The sequence below is a fragment of the Thrips palmi genome, unplaced genomic scaffold, assembly GCF_012932325.1.
Source record: "Thrips palmi isolate BJ-2018 unplaced genomic scaffold, TpBJ-2018v1 HiC_scaffold_2, whole genome shotgun sequence".
NCBI classification, from domain to species: Eukaryota; Metazoa; Arthropoda; class Insecta; order Thysanoptera; family Thripidae; genus Thrips; species Thrips palmi.
In genome coordinates, this window is record NW_023144629.1 from 12,258,775 (window position 1) to 12,275,324 (window position 16,550).

General features: G+C 49.8%; 2 protein-coding genes across 2 annotated transcripts; both read right to left on the minus strand.

The window, feature by feature from the left end:
- Nucleotides 1-5,584: 5,584 nt before the first annotated feature.
- LOC117647747 lies at nt 5,585-11,570 on the minus strand. Its single transcript, XM_034389643.1, has 3 exons — nt 9,337-11,570; nt 8,428-8,456; nt 5,585-8,262 (listed from the first exon to the last, which is right to left on the minus strand). The coding sequence occupies exons 1-3, from the start codon at nt 11,568-11,570 to the stop codon at nt 5,585-5,587; spliced, it is 4,941 nt and encodes a 1,646-aa protein (XP_034245534.1).
- Nucleotides 11,571-11,575: 5 nt separating this feature from the next.
- LOC117647748 (vicilin-like seed storage protein At2g18540) lies at nt 11,576-12,217 on the minus strand. The gene has a single exon (XM_034389645.1). The coding sequence runs from the start codon at nt 12,215-12,217 to the stop codon at nt 11,576-11,578; it is 642 nt and encodes a 213-aa protein (XP_034245536.1).
- Nucleotides 12,218-16,550: the final 4,333 nt, after the last annotated feature.

Below are 16,550 nucleotides of genomic sequence, written 5' to 3' on the forward strand. Positions count from 1 at the left end.
TAGCCTGACATGGCTGAAATTTTGTGGGGGTGTTGACCTATGGCTAGGCACCATTTAAGCCCAAGAGTAGCGAAATCGCCGATGGTCTACCTCAAACACCCCTGATACGCTGAAATCTTCAGTGAAAATAGTGAAACTGAGCAACTTTGAGAGCCCGTAGCGTCCTAACCCGACGTCTTAGAGCCTCGTGCGACACGTCATTCGAAAGAGCGCATTTTTGGCCCGCCCTTCTATTCAAAAAATAGGGGGAGGGCCTATGCATTTGCCTTTGTGTCTGTGTGTTGTTGTTGTTGTTGTTGTAGTTGTTGTTGTTGTTGTTGGCGTCTGTGTACAAGGAAGGAGTTGAGCTAGAGTAACCAGATTTGGAGGGTACTTCAGGAGTACCGTCCAAACAAATAATCCGGTGGTGCAAATCCCGTCCGGGTCGCACAAGGGCTGCTGCAGGTGCATCATGGTTTACATGAGCGGGAGGGGGATTTCCGCCATTATTGGTGCTAGCAGGGCACATAGGGGTATTTTTGGAATCGGGGCGACGAGACAAGATGAATGGACCTGGTCCCGACCCCATCGGCCGCTTTTACGAGTTGGCCAGATCAGGATCTTCAAAAAAGGGGGTCGACCGACTAAAAAAAATTATTGCAGATTTCGATTGGTCCAGCAAGACCTTTTCAACGAGGGGTTGGAAAGGGGGTCCAGGAGCCCGACTTCGTCTATTAGTCACATCAGGATCTTGAAAAAGGGGGTCGACCGACTGAAAATTTTTACTTAAGTTTTGGATAGGTCTTGGCAAGACCTCTTCAACGAGGGGTCGGAAGGGGGGTCCAGGAGCCCGGCTTCATGAGTTATGGGGAAAAGTGCGACGGACTCGTTTTGCGCTCCTGCTGTGCCTCTATTGCAAGGAGTTGCAGTAGCATGGCAAATATGGGTATTTTCGGAATGAGGGCGAAGAGACAAATGTAATGGGCATATTCTAAGGACAGTTGGAGTAAAAAGTGTAAGGACTATTGCATATTGTGAATAGAAGGGCGGGCCTAAGTCACGATGGTACATCGATAACTGTGCTTTACCCGCTCACGGGGTGTGTGATGCGAGCGGGCCGAAGGCCCGGGCCTTCGACTGGCCAAGTTGGGTCTGGTGCGAGGGCCGAAGGCCCGAGAAAAGGCCGCCGGCAGGCCAAGCTGGGCCGGCCCCCTGTCGAACCGAGTTGCCGGCGCAGCGAAGCGGAGCTGGCAACTCGGTTCGACGGAAGGGCGGGCCCTAGCTTGTTTCTACAAGCAAAACCTAAAGGGTAGATTTTCTGGCCAGCCGGCTCCACCAACCCAGAAAGTCCCAAACCCTCAAACACAGCTATTTTGGGGGTTTTCGGCCCCTATAAAATCCGGTGTTCGAGTCGGATCTCGCTCCGATGGTGTTTTACTAGTCCTTACGGGTGAAAGGAATCCAGAAAAAAAGTTTGAGCCCGATCGGAGATGGTCGCCGGGGGGTTACCTCACCAGATATACATTCCCACCAGATATAATCCCGCCAGATATAAATCTCATCAGATATACAGGAATTAATTTTATTTTTATAAACGCACACTCACGAAATTTAAATCCCACCAGATATACAGTCATTAATATTTTAAAATTAACCGTCTCACCAGATATAATTCCCACTAAATATAATTCGCACTAAATACAAGGTAGGTTTACGCCAGACCGCGTCTTGTAACAGGCTTCGCGATGTCTCGCGGCCTGTTCCTTCAATCCGCGCCTGGCGTACCTACCATGCCCTGCGGCGCTAGCCTGCCTTCGGCAGGCATTGGCTTCTCCATCGTCGGTTACCTCTTACTCGTTGCTCCGCCCCCCAGATCCCCCTTCATTCCAGATAGAGTTGTTTCATCTATAGATAACACGATCTTGACCCTTGTAACTTTTTAACTTGTCGAGGCTGGGGGGCTCCGCCCCCAGACCCCCCTTTCTTCAAGACAGAAGTAATCTGTCTGCAGAGAACTCGATTTTTCGCCGTTTTTTAGGTGTTTTTCGGCTATAAAAACTGAACCACTTGAGCTAGGATAGTGAAATTTCGCGTGTGCCGAGCCAAGAACATACCTAGTGAGCCTGCAAAATCTCAGCCAGATCGGCCGAGCCGTTCAGGAGGAGTAGTGTACACACACACACGGACAGACGGACAGAAAAAACTTTTCAACCGCACTGGAGTAACAGGCTTCGCTATCGCTCAGCCAATAATTCTCACCACGGAAAAAAATAATTAGCTGCACAGGTAAAAGTTAGCTGTACAGCTAAAAACATTCGCTTTCTGAGAGATAAGTAATTCCTTCGCTGTACAGCTAAATTTATTAGCTGGACCGAATTAGCTGTGCAGCTAAGCCATGTTAGCACTAGAGATTCACAAAATTTATCTGCTCGGGTCAACTGACCCGATCAACCGACATCCAAGCCTTATGACTAATGTTGTTATTGTTCGATGGATATCTGCCGGACTCGAACCCGAGTCTGCCGATTGAGAGGCGCGCACGTTACCTCTACGCCATCACGCCATCTCCTCGACGTCCGGTCTTCTACCTTGAGACTATCCTCGCCGCTCAGCCACCTCGGTAGCTAACGAAATTTAGCAGGATGGATAAGTCTACTCGGCTAAACTGCAAACTGCTTTGCTACAAGGTAGGTGTACGCCAGACCGTGTCTTGTCGTAACAGGCTTCGCGATGCTCCGCTAGTTACGACAATCCACGCCTGGCGTTTAAACCTACCTTGGCCTGCGGCGCTTACTGCTTGCCTTCGGCAAGCTATCACAGATTTTTAAGTTCAAGCAATGAGAAGAGCACCTTGTGGTGAAGGGTTGAAGAAGAATATGCAGAGTATGCCAAATGTGCAGGGTTACAATTTTTTATGCACTCAAATCGAGGTCCAAAACTGTTTTGAGCCAATTCTTAATAGTGAGCTTTTGAAACCACAGCAATTCAGTAAAACTTTTCCCGTGAAGGAGAGGTTTCTTTGGTGTGCTAGAAGGACAATGTCTATTGAGAAGAAAATCCGCTAGCTGAAACTTAGGAGGAAATGTGTAAACGCAACGAGTCCGCAGACTTTCCAACCGACCCAGGGGGTATCTGCGAGCGGTCGTTACCAGAGGTGTTACAAGTCCGTGAGATTTTAATTGCCTGACATTTCAATAGAACATTTACCGCTTTTACCGGTGCTTCTATATGACAATACTCCTTTTCGCCATTTAAATGATGATAAAAATTTGTCACTTTTGGGTTGGTTACTTGCGTTCATTTACTTGAGCAAGAAAATAATGTAACGTAGAGTCAGAAAGACGATAATACTGCAATTATTCTAGTTGTTCCCAGATGCTTGCACTGCATTTAAGGACTTGTAATAACTCTGGCATCCTTTACCGATTTCTTGGCATGACTCAAGAAATCGGAGGGCGTCTCACATCGAACTTCAACTCAAAGAAAAGTTACTATGAAATTTTTCGAGGTATGCAATGAATGAAAAGGAAGTTAAAAGTTACTGTACACTTTAAAAGCAAAAGATTTTACTGATAACGTTTGAAATTCGATGTCCTATTCACCCACACGGGATCAGAGAGGAAGGAGAGCAGCAAAACAGCGGCGCGCCACCTGTGAACCTTAAAAGAAGCAACATTAGTAATAGCAGTGAAGTTACGATTAAAATCAACAGGAGAGAGGGAACATATCTAATAATGACACTTCGTATTGTTTGATAATCAACTTTAAACAAATCAGCAGAAATTTAATCAAAAAATGGGAAGAAGTGAAAATAAAAAAAGCCTCTGGCATATTGATTAGTTTTGATTCAAAGTTCTGTTCTAATATTATGCAGAAGAAGGTAATTAACTATGTACACTGTAAGTTGGAAGTCCAAGATTAGGTGAACTTACACGAACCAAAAACACTTTCATTTAGCAATGATACATTAACATATTTTAAATCAAGGAGATGATAAGAATCAATTAAATCAATCGACCACCTGTACACTGCTTAAGTTAGTGAAATGCAGTCAAAAAACATACTTCATTGAAAAAATTGTTCAATCACGAAAACAACATATATATTCACACACGGGAGAGGACTGGAGAGAGACGGAGAATGCAGAGAGGAACACGTTGAGGCCTTGGCGATGATACGACGTAAATCTTGCGTTGCGATGTTGTTGACGGTGCGCGAGGTGTCCATGATCCGAGACGTGCACCCGAAGGCCTGAACGTTCGGACAGGACAACCTTAGGTCGAGCTGGATGACACAAGTTAAAGACGCGAGAGGTTTTAAGACTGAGACGTGCACCCGAAGGCCTATACGTTCGGTCAACCTCAAATCGAGCTGAAAAGCAAGACCCTGGATTCCTTTGACTCGCGGGAGGTGTAGAGACCGAGACGTGCACCCGAAGGCCTAAACGTCCGGTCAACCTCAAATCGAGCTGAAAAAAAAGACCCTTTGATTCGCGGGAGGTGTAGAGGTGTAGAGACTGAGACGTGCACCCGAAGGCCTACACGTCCAGTCAACCTCAAATCGGGCTGAAAAAAAGACCCTTTGATTCGCGGGAGGTGTAGAGACTGAGACGTGCACCCGAAGGCCTAAACGTCCAGTCAGCCTCAAATCGGGCTGAAAAGCAAGAGATGGCGCATATTTTGACGGTTTCCGCGGCGATTTGATCGGATTGTGTTCTGCGGGCAGCGGTATACTGAATTGAGAACGGTTTGTGAGACTGTGTATGCTCTATGTCAAATGTCAGACCAGTTCGATAAAAGAATGCAACTTCAAACGGCGAGTGGACTTGCCACCAAGCATCGACATAAACTCTCATATCTATGTCAATACTTGGTCCAAGTCTCCACCAAACGCCTTAAAGTATAGCACTATTGTATGGACCTTTTCTGGCATTTAACATGGAGAGCATGACAGTATCAAGCAAGATCGACGGCGTGAGTCGCGACGAGGCCCTATCGACGCGATACTGTGTGAATATTTAGGTTGGCACTTGATGACAATTTCATGGCTTCTTTCCCTCACAAGAATGTCATCAAAACATGAGATGACAAAGTTGACACGCCCACGCAATAAGTATGGGAGCTTAGATGAAAAAGTCATCAATTTGTGATGAAATTTTTATTAATTTAAAGTGATATAACACGCTTATTCCAGGAACTTGACGTCACGTTGAAACGAATATGACAAAATGTCACGTTCCTTTGAGCATTGTGTTACATTCATTTCAGCGTGATGCCACGTTCCTGAATTAAGTGTAATGTCAACCACGATTTTGTCATCAAGTGACAACTAATTATTTAGTGTAAGCGCTTTATGAGGCTGCACACTCTATGTCAAATGTCCGTTCCGACCCATCATATGAGGCAACTCCAGTGAGCCAGCGGACCTGCCGTCACGTATCAACACAAACTCTCGTATCCATGTAAACACGTGACGTCAGTATTCGCCAAACGCGCAAAACATTGCACCACCTGATGGATCTTTACTGGCATTGGGCATGGAGAGTGTAACAGCAGCGTAGGATCGACTGGTCGGTAAATGCGAGACGGATCAGAGCAAACGTGCCTCACTGCGGCTGGAAGTGCATGACGCTGTCGTAGTGGTTCCACAGCGGCGCGTCGTCTTCTTCTCCAGCAGGAGCCAGGCGGTAGACCACGGCGATGTCGCGCGTGGCGTTGCCGCCAGGCGGGGAGAACACCAATTGTTGGAACCCACCTTCGGAGTGCATGGTCACGTTGACTTGCTCCATCTCTGCGACGGCCCGCATGGTCTCGCTGCCGCCCCACTCTCTGTCCAGCAGCGCCTCCAGGAAGTTGTGGATGCGCACCCCGTCGTCCACCTCCTGGCCATCCTCGTCGTACTGCGGGTAGCGGTGAAGAAGGCCGTTCACAGTGGTGCGTAGGATTTCGATCCAGTTGGCTGCCTCAGGCCCCACAAGCTGGGCCCTGATGTGCTGGACCACGCGTTGACGGAGCGCAGCTATCTGTGCGTCGTGGGCGGGGCCGTACTGGATGGAGCCGTTAAGCTGGTGCAGCAGGGAGTTGAAGAGGCAGTGGCCGTCACCGCCAATCCGGGCCGCAGTCACGGTGCCTCCATGCACCTGCACGCCGACGTCCACAGGTAGAGCTGGGGGGCGACGGGAAGGCTGCCCACGGGCACCTCTGCCGGCCCTGCCCCGCGGAGCACCGCGGCCACGCTTGGAGGGGCCACTGTCCGGAGGCTGCGACGATGGTCTGCGGCCGCCGCGGCCGCGAGCGGGAGGTGGGGGTGGAGGCAGTGGACGGGGCGGTGGTGACGGCGTCCTTTGAGGAGGCAGGGCACTGCCTTGATCCATGGCGTCGATGAGTCGCTGAGTAGCGCGGGCCAGCCTCTCAATGCGCGCGATGACGTCGGCCTTCTTCTGCACACTGGGCCTCTTCTGCAGTTTGTCAAGCCTGTCTTGCACGAACGCGTTCTCGATGAGGAGGCCGCTCCACTCTCTGCACCTGGACAGCGCCACGTAGGCGAGGCCCGCAGAGAACTCTTGGTTGCCGATGTCGACCACGACGCGGTCCACGCTGAGTCCCTGTGCGGCGTGCACGGTGCAGCCCCACGCCAAGTTCAAGGGAAACTGTTCGCGGGTACACATGGTCTGGCCGTCCTTCCAGGACCGCATGATGGTGCAGATGGGGACGGAGCCGTCTGCCGCTAGAGCAGGCCCCGAGTAGCGGTCGAACTTCACCATGATGACAGCAGGAGCTACGTCTGGAGGCCTGGAGCCCTCGGAGTACACAATACCAGCAACAGTCCCTGAAGCGCCGTTCACAAGTCCAGCTCGGGTCCACAGGTTGGCCCTCAGCATCACTCGGGAGCCAACACTCAAGTGCAAGGTGGCGCTAAGTCCTCCTGCGGTCGCGGTGGGAGCAGCCGCCGCAGTGGCGTTGTTGTGCCTGGCCGGGATGCGGGCCACGGGGCGGCCAAGGCGCTCCAGCCTGCTGACGTTGTACGCCGCCGCGCCCTTGTTGATGGGGAAGATGTGCAGGGCGTCGCGGAAGAGGCGCTGCTCGGCTGGCGGCACGCGGTGGGAGAAGCGCTGCCGGTAGCGCTCGAAGGCTTCGGCCGAGCACTTGCCCAAACCCAACTCGTCCAGCGCAGCGCGGAAGGAAGGGTCGGACTGGCGCTGGGACTCCCGCAGCACGACGGCGTGCCGGAAGTCTTGGAATGCCCTCCGGCCGTTCAGTTCCATGGCGGTGGAGCCAGTGTTGGAGAAGATGGGCTTCATGCGGACGGGGGGCAGCTGGGCCAGGTCGCCGATGAGGTACACGTAGAGCCCACCGAACGTTTCGCTGCTGCCTGGCTTGCCTTCGGCGCAGCGGCGCTCCATCATGCCCAAGATGGGCAAGCCGATCATGGAGTACTCGTCCACAATGAGGAAGCGGACTGGCTCCATGGATTCCTGGAACATCTTAGCACGTTCACCGGTGAGGGGCGCGAATGCGGACATGGGGACGGTGAGCAGCAGCGCGCTGTGGATGGTCTCGCCATCGATGTTGTCGGCCGCTGCCCCCGTCGGCGCCACCAGGAGGAAGCTGCGCGGGCCGAAGGCAGCCACGATGCGGGACTTCATGACGGCGATAACGGTGGACTTGCCGCAGCCAGCCTTGCCCTGCACGATGACTCGCATTGGCGGCGGCGGGCCACCGGCTCCTTGCGCGGCGGCGATCTGGCGGTCCAGGATGCGGATCACGGCGGACTGCTCCACAGTCAGCTGGACGTCGGGGGCCACGGCGGTTTCGGCTTCAAACTCGTGATGGTCTTTACTCAGTTCCACGGCGTGCATCAACTGACCGACGTCCCCGTAGGTGGCAGCGTCCGCAGCCCAGTCGTGCGCCAAGTCCATCTCTCTTCGGCCAATCTCGATGCGCTGCACGTCCTGGTTGGGGTGCTGCCGGGCGATCACCATCCACTCCTCGTCGGGTTCAGCCTCGGGGAAGTCCAGGTCCTCGAGCTCGTCGTCCTCGTTGACCTGCGGCGCGGGCTGGCCCCCACGCGGGACGATGTCATGCTGCGCGTAGACCTCGTGCCAGTTGGCGTGCTCACCGAGCACAGCGTCCTCGTCACGCCACGGCACGTGAAGCAGCACTTGCTGGCGGTAGAAGCCCTCGTCGCGGATCTCGTTGCCCGTGAGCCGGAGACGGGGGAAGACGCAGACGACGGCGACCTTCCTTCTTCTGTACCACCTAGAACAGCAAAACCAGATAAAACCTCACGATTCAACACATCACTTAAATGCGGCTCCCCTGCTTTACTGTAAAGACAGAGTTTGGTAAGAATCCTTCCTTTGGTAAGTTGGTTTCAAGGTGAGACTATTTTGCAAAAATGAAATCTATAGTGTCTGGATCAATATTCTTACATATGTTAATTTTGCACTTCTTCGATTTATTGTTTGAAGATTGCGGCTTTAACAGATTGAAAGGTTTGATTTAGTATCATTGCCTATTAGTCCAAGCCATAAAATACAGATGGAAAGATTCGTCGACAGTAAAACTTAATGGTAAAAAGAACTATTACTTGGCAACGCAACCAAGTAAAATGTAACCAAATTTGTGTAATAAAAGCAAGGGTAAATCACTGTGAATTTCGGTGTGCAAATCCAATGACTTTCAGTCAAATTTCAATTAATTTCAGCCAAATTTCGGTCAATTTCAGACGGAATTCGTAGAATTTCAGACGAAAATCGATGAAGTACAGAAAACATTTGATGAACTGACGAAATTTGATGAATTTCAGACGAAATTTGATGAATTTTGATAGAATTTCGATGAATGTTAATTAACTTTAGTAAATTTTAAAAGTTTGATGAAATCTGGTGTACAAATTTGACTGGAGTTATTTACTCTAGAATAAAAGTCTAGAAAGTCCCGCTAAATGTTCATGTTCAATTTGGTACGTGGTATTGCATGATTTTATACCTGGATAACGTTTTGCATTAAATTTTGCTCAAATTCGCATCAATTTGTGCACATTTCCGCAGAATATTATATGCTAATACACGTATACAAAAAAAAATTGCAAGGTATGCACACAAAATTCTACACTTACGCTTAGTGTGTTTGGAAAGCCGTAAATTAAAGACTGTTTGAACGGGGTCATTCGTATTCTATTTAATAAAGCACGCGTAATTTGAGAGATCTGTTCAAGGATTTAAAAGTTTCATTTTCAGTTTGTCTAAGTTTCGATTTAAGTTAAAACGAGAGCGAGGCAAAACGTGGTATTTAACACAAGCGACAATCCCCGCGACAATCGGTGTAAAGACGAGTAAAAAAAATGGCAACTTACCTCCGTGTTTGCCTGTTGAACTGGAACTCCCGGGCAAACTCCCACAGCGTAATGTTCTCGAGGTTGGCTGGTCTCTTCGGATACTTGTCCAGAATAGAGCCCCGAGGGAGTTCCTCTTCTAGGACAAGTTCGCCATCTTGGTCGTCGTCTGCATCCTCGTTGGGGCTGTCGGGATCGTCGGCTTCAACATCGTCGGCCACATCTTCGTCTTGAGCGCTGTGTCCGACCGGAACCCAATTCCTGTCTGTAAAGACAATCTTGACGAAGGCCCTGCTGGAGCGGAACAGTTTCTGGGAAGTGGCCAAGTGAAGAATTTCCTGCGAAGAGTAGTCGCGCTCACTGACGGACTGGATGCAGCGGCGTTGGATGGCTTTCTTGGCGCTGTCCTCTTCCTGAAGTCCAGACAGAGCGTCCTCGAAAAGCTCCTGCATAGTTTTCGACTTGTTCTCGGGCTTGGCGGTGTACTTGGCCAGGTAGTTGACGCAGCCATCGTGTGAGGTGACCGGCTTGGCGTCCATGTTAGCTCTCCAGGCCTCGATGACTGCAATGATGAAGCCGTTGATAAGTTCGTCATTTCGCCGCCCGATGAACTTAGCCTCTCCTTTGTCGTCGAAAATGATGGAATTCTCTTCGGCCAACTCGAAGGGGAACTTGAAGCGGCACACGATCGCACCAGTCTTGTCCTTCCGCAGGCAGTAGTTGGCGGTGCACTTGTGGCGTTGAACGCGGTTGAGAAGCTCCCCCAAGGCGCGCTCCCGGTCCTCGGCGGGAATGTCGCCAAGGCGGATGCGGCAAGGGTGCTGCACCGCAGGCGGAAGGCCCTGGCCGAAGTTGAAGCAGCTCACGATGTTGGAGAAGTACTCCACAGCGGCGGTGAGCTCCTCGGGGGTCATGTCCTTGACGCGCATCATGTCTGGAGCCCCACGAAGCCAGATGAGGCAATGCACGTGCGGACTTCCGCGAAATTGCCACTCGTAACGGAACCAGATGTCAGTGACAGGGTACATCATCTTCAAGATCTTGATGAGGAAGAGTTCCGCCCTCTTCATGAAGAACATGCTGGGCACGAATGGCCGATTCGCAATGAAGTTCCGGCGGTGTTCTTCGGTCAGCTCTTCAAGTAGAACGCGTTCTTCCACTGAGAGCCCCTCGCAGGCCAGGAAGAGGCGAAACAGGTCAGGCCAGTGGAAGTCGGCGGCACTCAAAGTCAAGAAAAGCGTGGGCAAACCGATCTGGTCTATCATGTCCAGCAGCTCACTGAGGCGCGCACCCCAGTACTGCCGGGTGGCCGGCAGCTTGGTGCCGTAGAACATGATGTTCTTGGCGAGCACGGCGCACTCCCGCACCATTTCCCGCAGCTGGCGCACGGTCTTCCCTTGCAGGTGCTCGTTGCGGCGGACGTAGAGGTTCCCCGCGCGGAGAGCGTCGTGGCGCATGACGGTGTTGAAGGCGAAGAAGCGGAACCGCGCGTCGTCGGCGAACCGCCCCGAGCGGTGCTGCAGCAAGTGCGAGAAGTACTGCCGTGCTGAGATGCCGTGCGACCGGGCCTCGTAGAGGTCCGCCCTGCCGAACGGGAAGAGCTTGGGGAAGGCCATGACGACGTACCCCGCCGTCGCCTCGCTGACCGGGTCGGTGCCGCGAGTGGGGTAGTTGAGTACGGCGTGCACCTGGTCTTCTTGGCGGTGCGGCTGAAGCATCGGCACTCCAGACACGGCGATGTCGTCCACGTCGACGTGGTCCACGCTGGACTCCTCATGCGGGTCGTCAGGGTCCTCTTCCTGGGCGGCGTAGCCCTGCACGACCTGGTAGGCGTCACCGTCCTCCGGGAGAAGGGCCAGGTTGCCCTCGCTGACGTCGACGTTGGCGTAGTACGGGTTGTTGTCGCGCAGCCACAGCAGAGCCTGCCGCACCACGCCGGCGCGCACTCGGAAGTCCACGTGGCCGTCGGCCCTCTGCTGGCGCACGGCGATGATGGAGGAGAGGTCCTGGATGCGGTGGGGAAGTGCGCGCGCCAAGTCGTTGACTTCCTGGGGGAAGTTGATGACGTTTCCTCGGTATCCGAACTGGTGGCCTCGGATCTTGTAGACGGACACGACGGGGTGGATTCGCGCGATGAGTTGGGCCTCCACGAAGGAGAGCCGCTCGAGCTCCGGGGGCACCACACCGGGGTCCATGAAGTCCTGCGAGAACTTGGCGCATGTTCGCCTGGGGCAAGGCTTGTTCACGAACTCCATCCTCCTCACGTTGCAGCTGTCGCAGTAGTCCCAGTGTAGGCCCTGCATGGCGTGCTCGAAGACTTGCCAAGGAGGCAGTGCCTCCGGTCGAGCGCCACGCACCCTGGGCTCCGCAGGATCGGAGTTGACGTTGACAACGCGGGAACGAAGGTGACGGACATTGTCGAGGTCGAGCCGCGCCTGGCGTTGTTCTGCTGACTCTTCAGAACGTGCTGCGCGGTGCCTCTCAACGTCTGACTGGCGACGAGCCTCTCTCGCTTCTTCTTCTTCTGCAGCTCTTCTCGCTGCTGCTCGAACAGCATCGGCGACGCGGCGAGCCTCTCTCGCTTCCTCTTCTTCTGCAACTCTTCTCGCTGCTGTTCGAGCAGCATCGCCGATGCGACGAGCCTCTCTCGCTTCCTCTTCTTCTGCAACTCTTCTCGCTGCTGCTCGAGCAGCATCGCCGATGCGACGAGCCTCTCTCGCTTCCTCTTCTCCTGCAACTCTTCTCGCTGCTGCTCGAGCAGCATCGGCGATGTGACGAGCCTCTCTTGCTTCCTCTTCTTCTGCAGCTCTTCTCGCTGCTGCTCGAGCAGCATCGGCGATGTGACGAGCCTCTCTTGCTTCCTCTTCTTCTGCAGCTCTTCTCGCTGCTGCTCGAGCAGCATCGCCGATGCGACGAGCCTCTCTCGCTGCTTCTCGTTCTGCAGCTCTTCTTGCGGCTGCTCGAGTAGAATCGGCGGCACGGCGAGCCTCTCTCTCTGCGCCCTCCTCTGCAGCTCGTCGGGCGGCTTCCCGTGCAGCATTCACGGCGCGGCGAGCCTCTCTCTCTTCAGGTCTCTCCGCAGCTCTTCTTGCAGCTTCCCTCGAAGCGTTGGCAAGGCGACGAGCCTTGCCCTTGTCCTCAGGCTCCGCAGCCCTGGCAGCAGCTGTCTGTGCAGCATTCTGGGCGCGGCGCGCAGCGTCACTCTTCTTTCCCTTTCGCGGCATATTGAGAAGAACTTACCTAGAACAAATACATAACAGCAAGTAAAGTATTTATTATCCTGTTCACTTCATAGACAGAACAGATTGAGGCCTAAAGTTTTTTTAAAACGGATAAATATCCGAATGATTATGGACATGCATGTTAGCAAAGTGGTAACGAGACGTTAGTTTCTCAACTGCATAATTGTTTTCACAAAGTGCGACGTTGACGCTCAGAAAAAACTCTTCGGCTTTCATGACGAAAGAAAAGCGTTTAAAATACATGGAAAGGACATGAACCGTCCTTGGATCAAAACACAAAGTAACACATGCACTCTCATCTTCGTATGACTTTTCCTCTCATGTTTAAGTACTTTAAACGAAGTTAAATGTACTATTTTCTTTTTGGCTATACACAGTTTTGACGGTTTTAAGAATAAAATTGTAAATGTGACACATATAAACGTATATATACAATGTCAAATAATAAGGTTTAAATCCTCTATAAAATTAACAATGTTCTTGTGAAGCTCAAGAGAAAAAAAGTACATCTAACGTCTCATTAAAATACTTTAAAAGGGGAGAAAAAATCAAAGGAACAAATTGTCACTTCGAGGCTGAAACAGCAGAAAGTCGATGTTTGCAATAAGATGTTAATCTAAACGCTGCGTGATATACGAGTCAAAGAACGCACTCTCATTCTAGGAACATGACATCACGTTGAAACGAACGTGACGAAATTTCACGTTCGTTTAAATGTGAACAAGCTGATATTCGGCAAATGCGGCCAACGAATGTGACAATGCTCAAAGGAACGTGACTTTCTGTCACGTTCGTTTCAACGTGATGTCACGTTCCTGGATTGAGAGTGCGGGCAGGTTGTGTCGAAATGAGATGTATGATCTTTGAATAGAAAAAAAAGATAGTGCGCTTAGATAGCACTGAAAAAAGTTTTCGTAACTTAAGGACAAATACTTCGTAAATCTTACGAATCGCCCGGAAGGGTATTTATACGAATTGTTCGTGAATATAATAAAATAATCAACATCAGCTCAAAAGCAGCTACACTCAACAAGTTTTTCGTAAAATAACGATTAATTGTCGGAACATTCATCCTAAAATTACGAATGTGTACACTCTGCAAACGCAAACTTTAAAATGTATGCCTCGACGCAATCTGTATACAGTTTCTAACTGTGTGTCCAGGACCCATTAGACCAGCTCTTATTTTGCGGAAGTGAGAATTCCGCTGGGTTCCCCGACTCAAAATGACCGAAATGGTGAGAAAATTCTTAATTTGAAAGCCCAAGGTCGTCAGACTTACCAAAGCCGTGCCCCAAAACCCTATATAAAGGCAAAAAGCCAATTTTTTTTTTTTTCGGACTTTTACCAAACTAAGTTTGACTCTAGGGTAAACAGGTCATAATACGACCCTTTGGGCGAAAATGTCGTCCGTTTTGCGATATCTCGACTCCTTTATGCCCAAACGGCCTCCCCAACCGCGAGCATAAAAAAGACGCCGCGCGGGCGGTTGGGGAGGCCGCTTGGGCATGAAGGAGTCGAGATATCGCAAAACGGACGAAATTTTCGCCCAAAGGGTCGTATTATGGCCTGTTTACCCTAGCGTCAAACTTAGTTTAGTGAAAATCCGAAAAAAAAAAATCTGGCTTTTTGCCTTTTAAAAGGGTCTTGGGGCACGGCTTTGGTAAGTCTCACGACCTTGGGCTTTCAAATTAAGAGTTTTCTCACCATTTCGGTCATTTTGAGTCAGGGAACCCAGCGGAATTCTCACTTTCGCAAAATAAGAGCTGGTCTAAGGACCCATGCAGTGTCGCTGTTCCCAAGTGTGTGCCTGGCTAGCACACTGCTCTACAAACTGTACACACTTCAGTTTGTACAGTAGAGTGTTTAAAACAGTGTGCCTGCCGGCACACACTTTGGAACAGTGTTCCTGTACACTGTCAGAAATTTCCGAAAAAAAAAAAATTGGAAAAATCATGGTTTTTCCGAAACTTCTGCATGGAGCTCACCATAAAGGCAAGCTCTGGGCTTTCTCCGTAAAGTTTCGGAATTTTGAACAGAAATGCATGCTTCACTATCAGGAAATCACGAAAACAATATTTGTAACCGGTTACAAATGAGGGAAAGGTGAACCCTTTCTTGTTTAGCTCAGTTTTCATAATATTAAAGGAAACCGCCAGGATATAAGTCAAATGAGCTCGACGGAGATTCTCCCTTCTTTGGCCATTTTAGACTAAAGAATGCTTCGGCAAAGCCCTCTTTAACATATCTGAGAAAAGACATGCATTTTACCTCCCATCAGGACCCAAGTAATGCTCCGAAGAACATTATCTAAGCCCTGAAAAAATCTCTCCGGTAAGAGATGGAAAACGAATGGAGTCTCCATGAACGTGATTATAGAGTTTTTCACCATTAAATTTCGAACCTAATTTCCAACAGTGTTGGCATACACTTTTAAGAAAAAGACATGCACACATTTGAGTTTCCAGAGCAGATAAATTTTTTTCCATGCATCACTCATACCAAAAATAACGAAAAACTCCAAAACGAATACGTGCGTTATAATTTTATACTTCAGTAATTCAAAATTTCCGAGAATTTAGTTAAATTTTAACAAATTTGACGTTAAGGTGGATAAAAGTGATTGTTAACTCAATACAATGAAGCTCAGTAGTACTATATTTTAGAAAGCGCCAGACCCTTCGTGGCGTTAGGAGCACTTTAAGAGAAAAAACGGAAAGAGCGCCGGTGCGCCATTGATCCACGAAGCGGAAAAGGGATAACACGATTTTAGCAATTTCTCAGGGGATGAAAAAACTGTTGGCAGGGGCAACTAAAACTGAACGAATGCTATAGGTGATACCAAGTTCAGGAAGCATTAATTGTATTTTAAGATAAACAACAAAAGTGGAGTAATCCTCCACTCCGTGGAAGGATTACTGTCACTTATCGCTTCCCGTTTAAAAAGAAATCCAACTTACATTTCCTAAACGAAATGGAGTTTAAAGACAAAACTATCATTCTAGGAACGTGACATCACGTTGAAAGGAACGTGACAAAATGTCACGTTCGTTTGAGCATTGTGTCATGTTCGTTTGAATGTGGACAGGCTGATTTTTGGCTAATTCACACCCAAACGACTGTGACACAATGCTCGAACGAACGTGACATTTTGTCACGTTCGTTTCAACGTAATGTCACGTTCCTGGAATGAGAGTGAATTCAAGTGGAAATGTAGTCAGCAAAAGACGTTAGTTTCTGTAGGAATAATATATTTGCTTTAATTCGTTCCTTTTCCAATTTATTTTTCAAAATAAAAGAGGGGGGGAGGTAAGATAACTTGATTATTTACAATAGATTCATATAAAAACAAGTTGAGTCACCTCCCATCGGCACTATTTTCAACGGAGTCAAGTTGACTTCGGTTGAGTTGTTTCCATTTTCAGGCACACTGAGAGCGTAAAAGGGGTCCAGTTGCGTTAGACCTTTCTTCGGAGTGAATTTTTTCCCCACAACTGCTGGGAATTGAGTCAGATAATTTGGTGCAATGATGTAAACAATTCATAGGCAATATAATAGGATAAAAATTCGATTCGGATAAGTCGTATGATTCATTTCTGACGCTTCCTGGATCAATTAGTACTTAAACCCCCACCTTCACACTGCGTAACGTATTTGATAGACGTCCCCTATAACCGGGCTCGTCTGATCTGCTCCATTTCCGGTTTAAAGCGTCTCCCTGTCCTCTCGCCGCACTTCGGATAATGCCACTTTCGTACGTCCTTATTTGGCAATTGACTATTTCGCTAGTTCCACTTCAACCACACAAGCCTCCTCTTATCCAGGCGCTGAGACTTATTGAAGGAGGCTTTTGATAGGCTGACGCGACCCGACTTCCGGTGCATGTACTTTTTCGAAGGATTGAAGTGGATCCAGCGAAATAGTCTACATATTACTATTTCTCCTGTAGGGCCTATGCGCAATGTAATGCAAACTTAATAAACGAGATTAGAT

Excerpts from the sequence above, each read along its gene's own strand:
- LOC117647747 (XM_034389643.1), bottom strand. The coding sequence starts at position 11,570 with ATGGAGTTCGTGAACAAGCCTTGCCCCAGGCGAACATGCGCCAAGTTC. Across the intron at positions 8,457-9,336 it reads TTCAACAGGCAAACACGGAG|CCGCAATCTTCAAACAATAA; the intron begins GTAAGTTGCCAT and ends AATCTGTTAAAG. Across the intron at positions 8,263-8,427 it reads TCAAACAATAAATCGAAGAA|GTTTTATCTGGTTTTGCTGT; the intron begins GTGCAAAATTAA and ends TTGAATCGTGAG.
- LOC117647748 (XM_034389645.1), bottom strand. The coding sequence starts at position 12,217 with ATGCTGCTCGAGCAGCAGCGAGAAGAGCTGCAGAAGAAGAGGAAGCAA.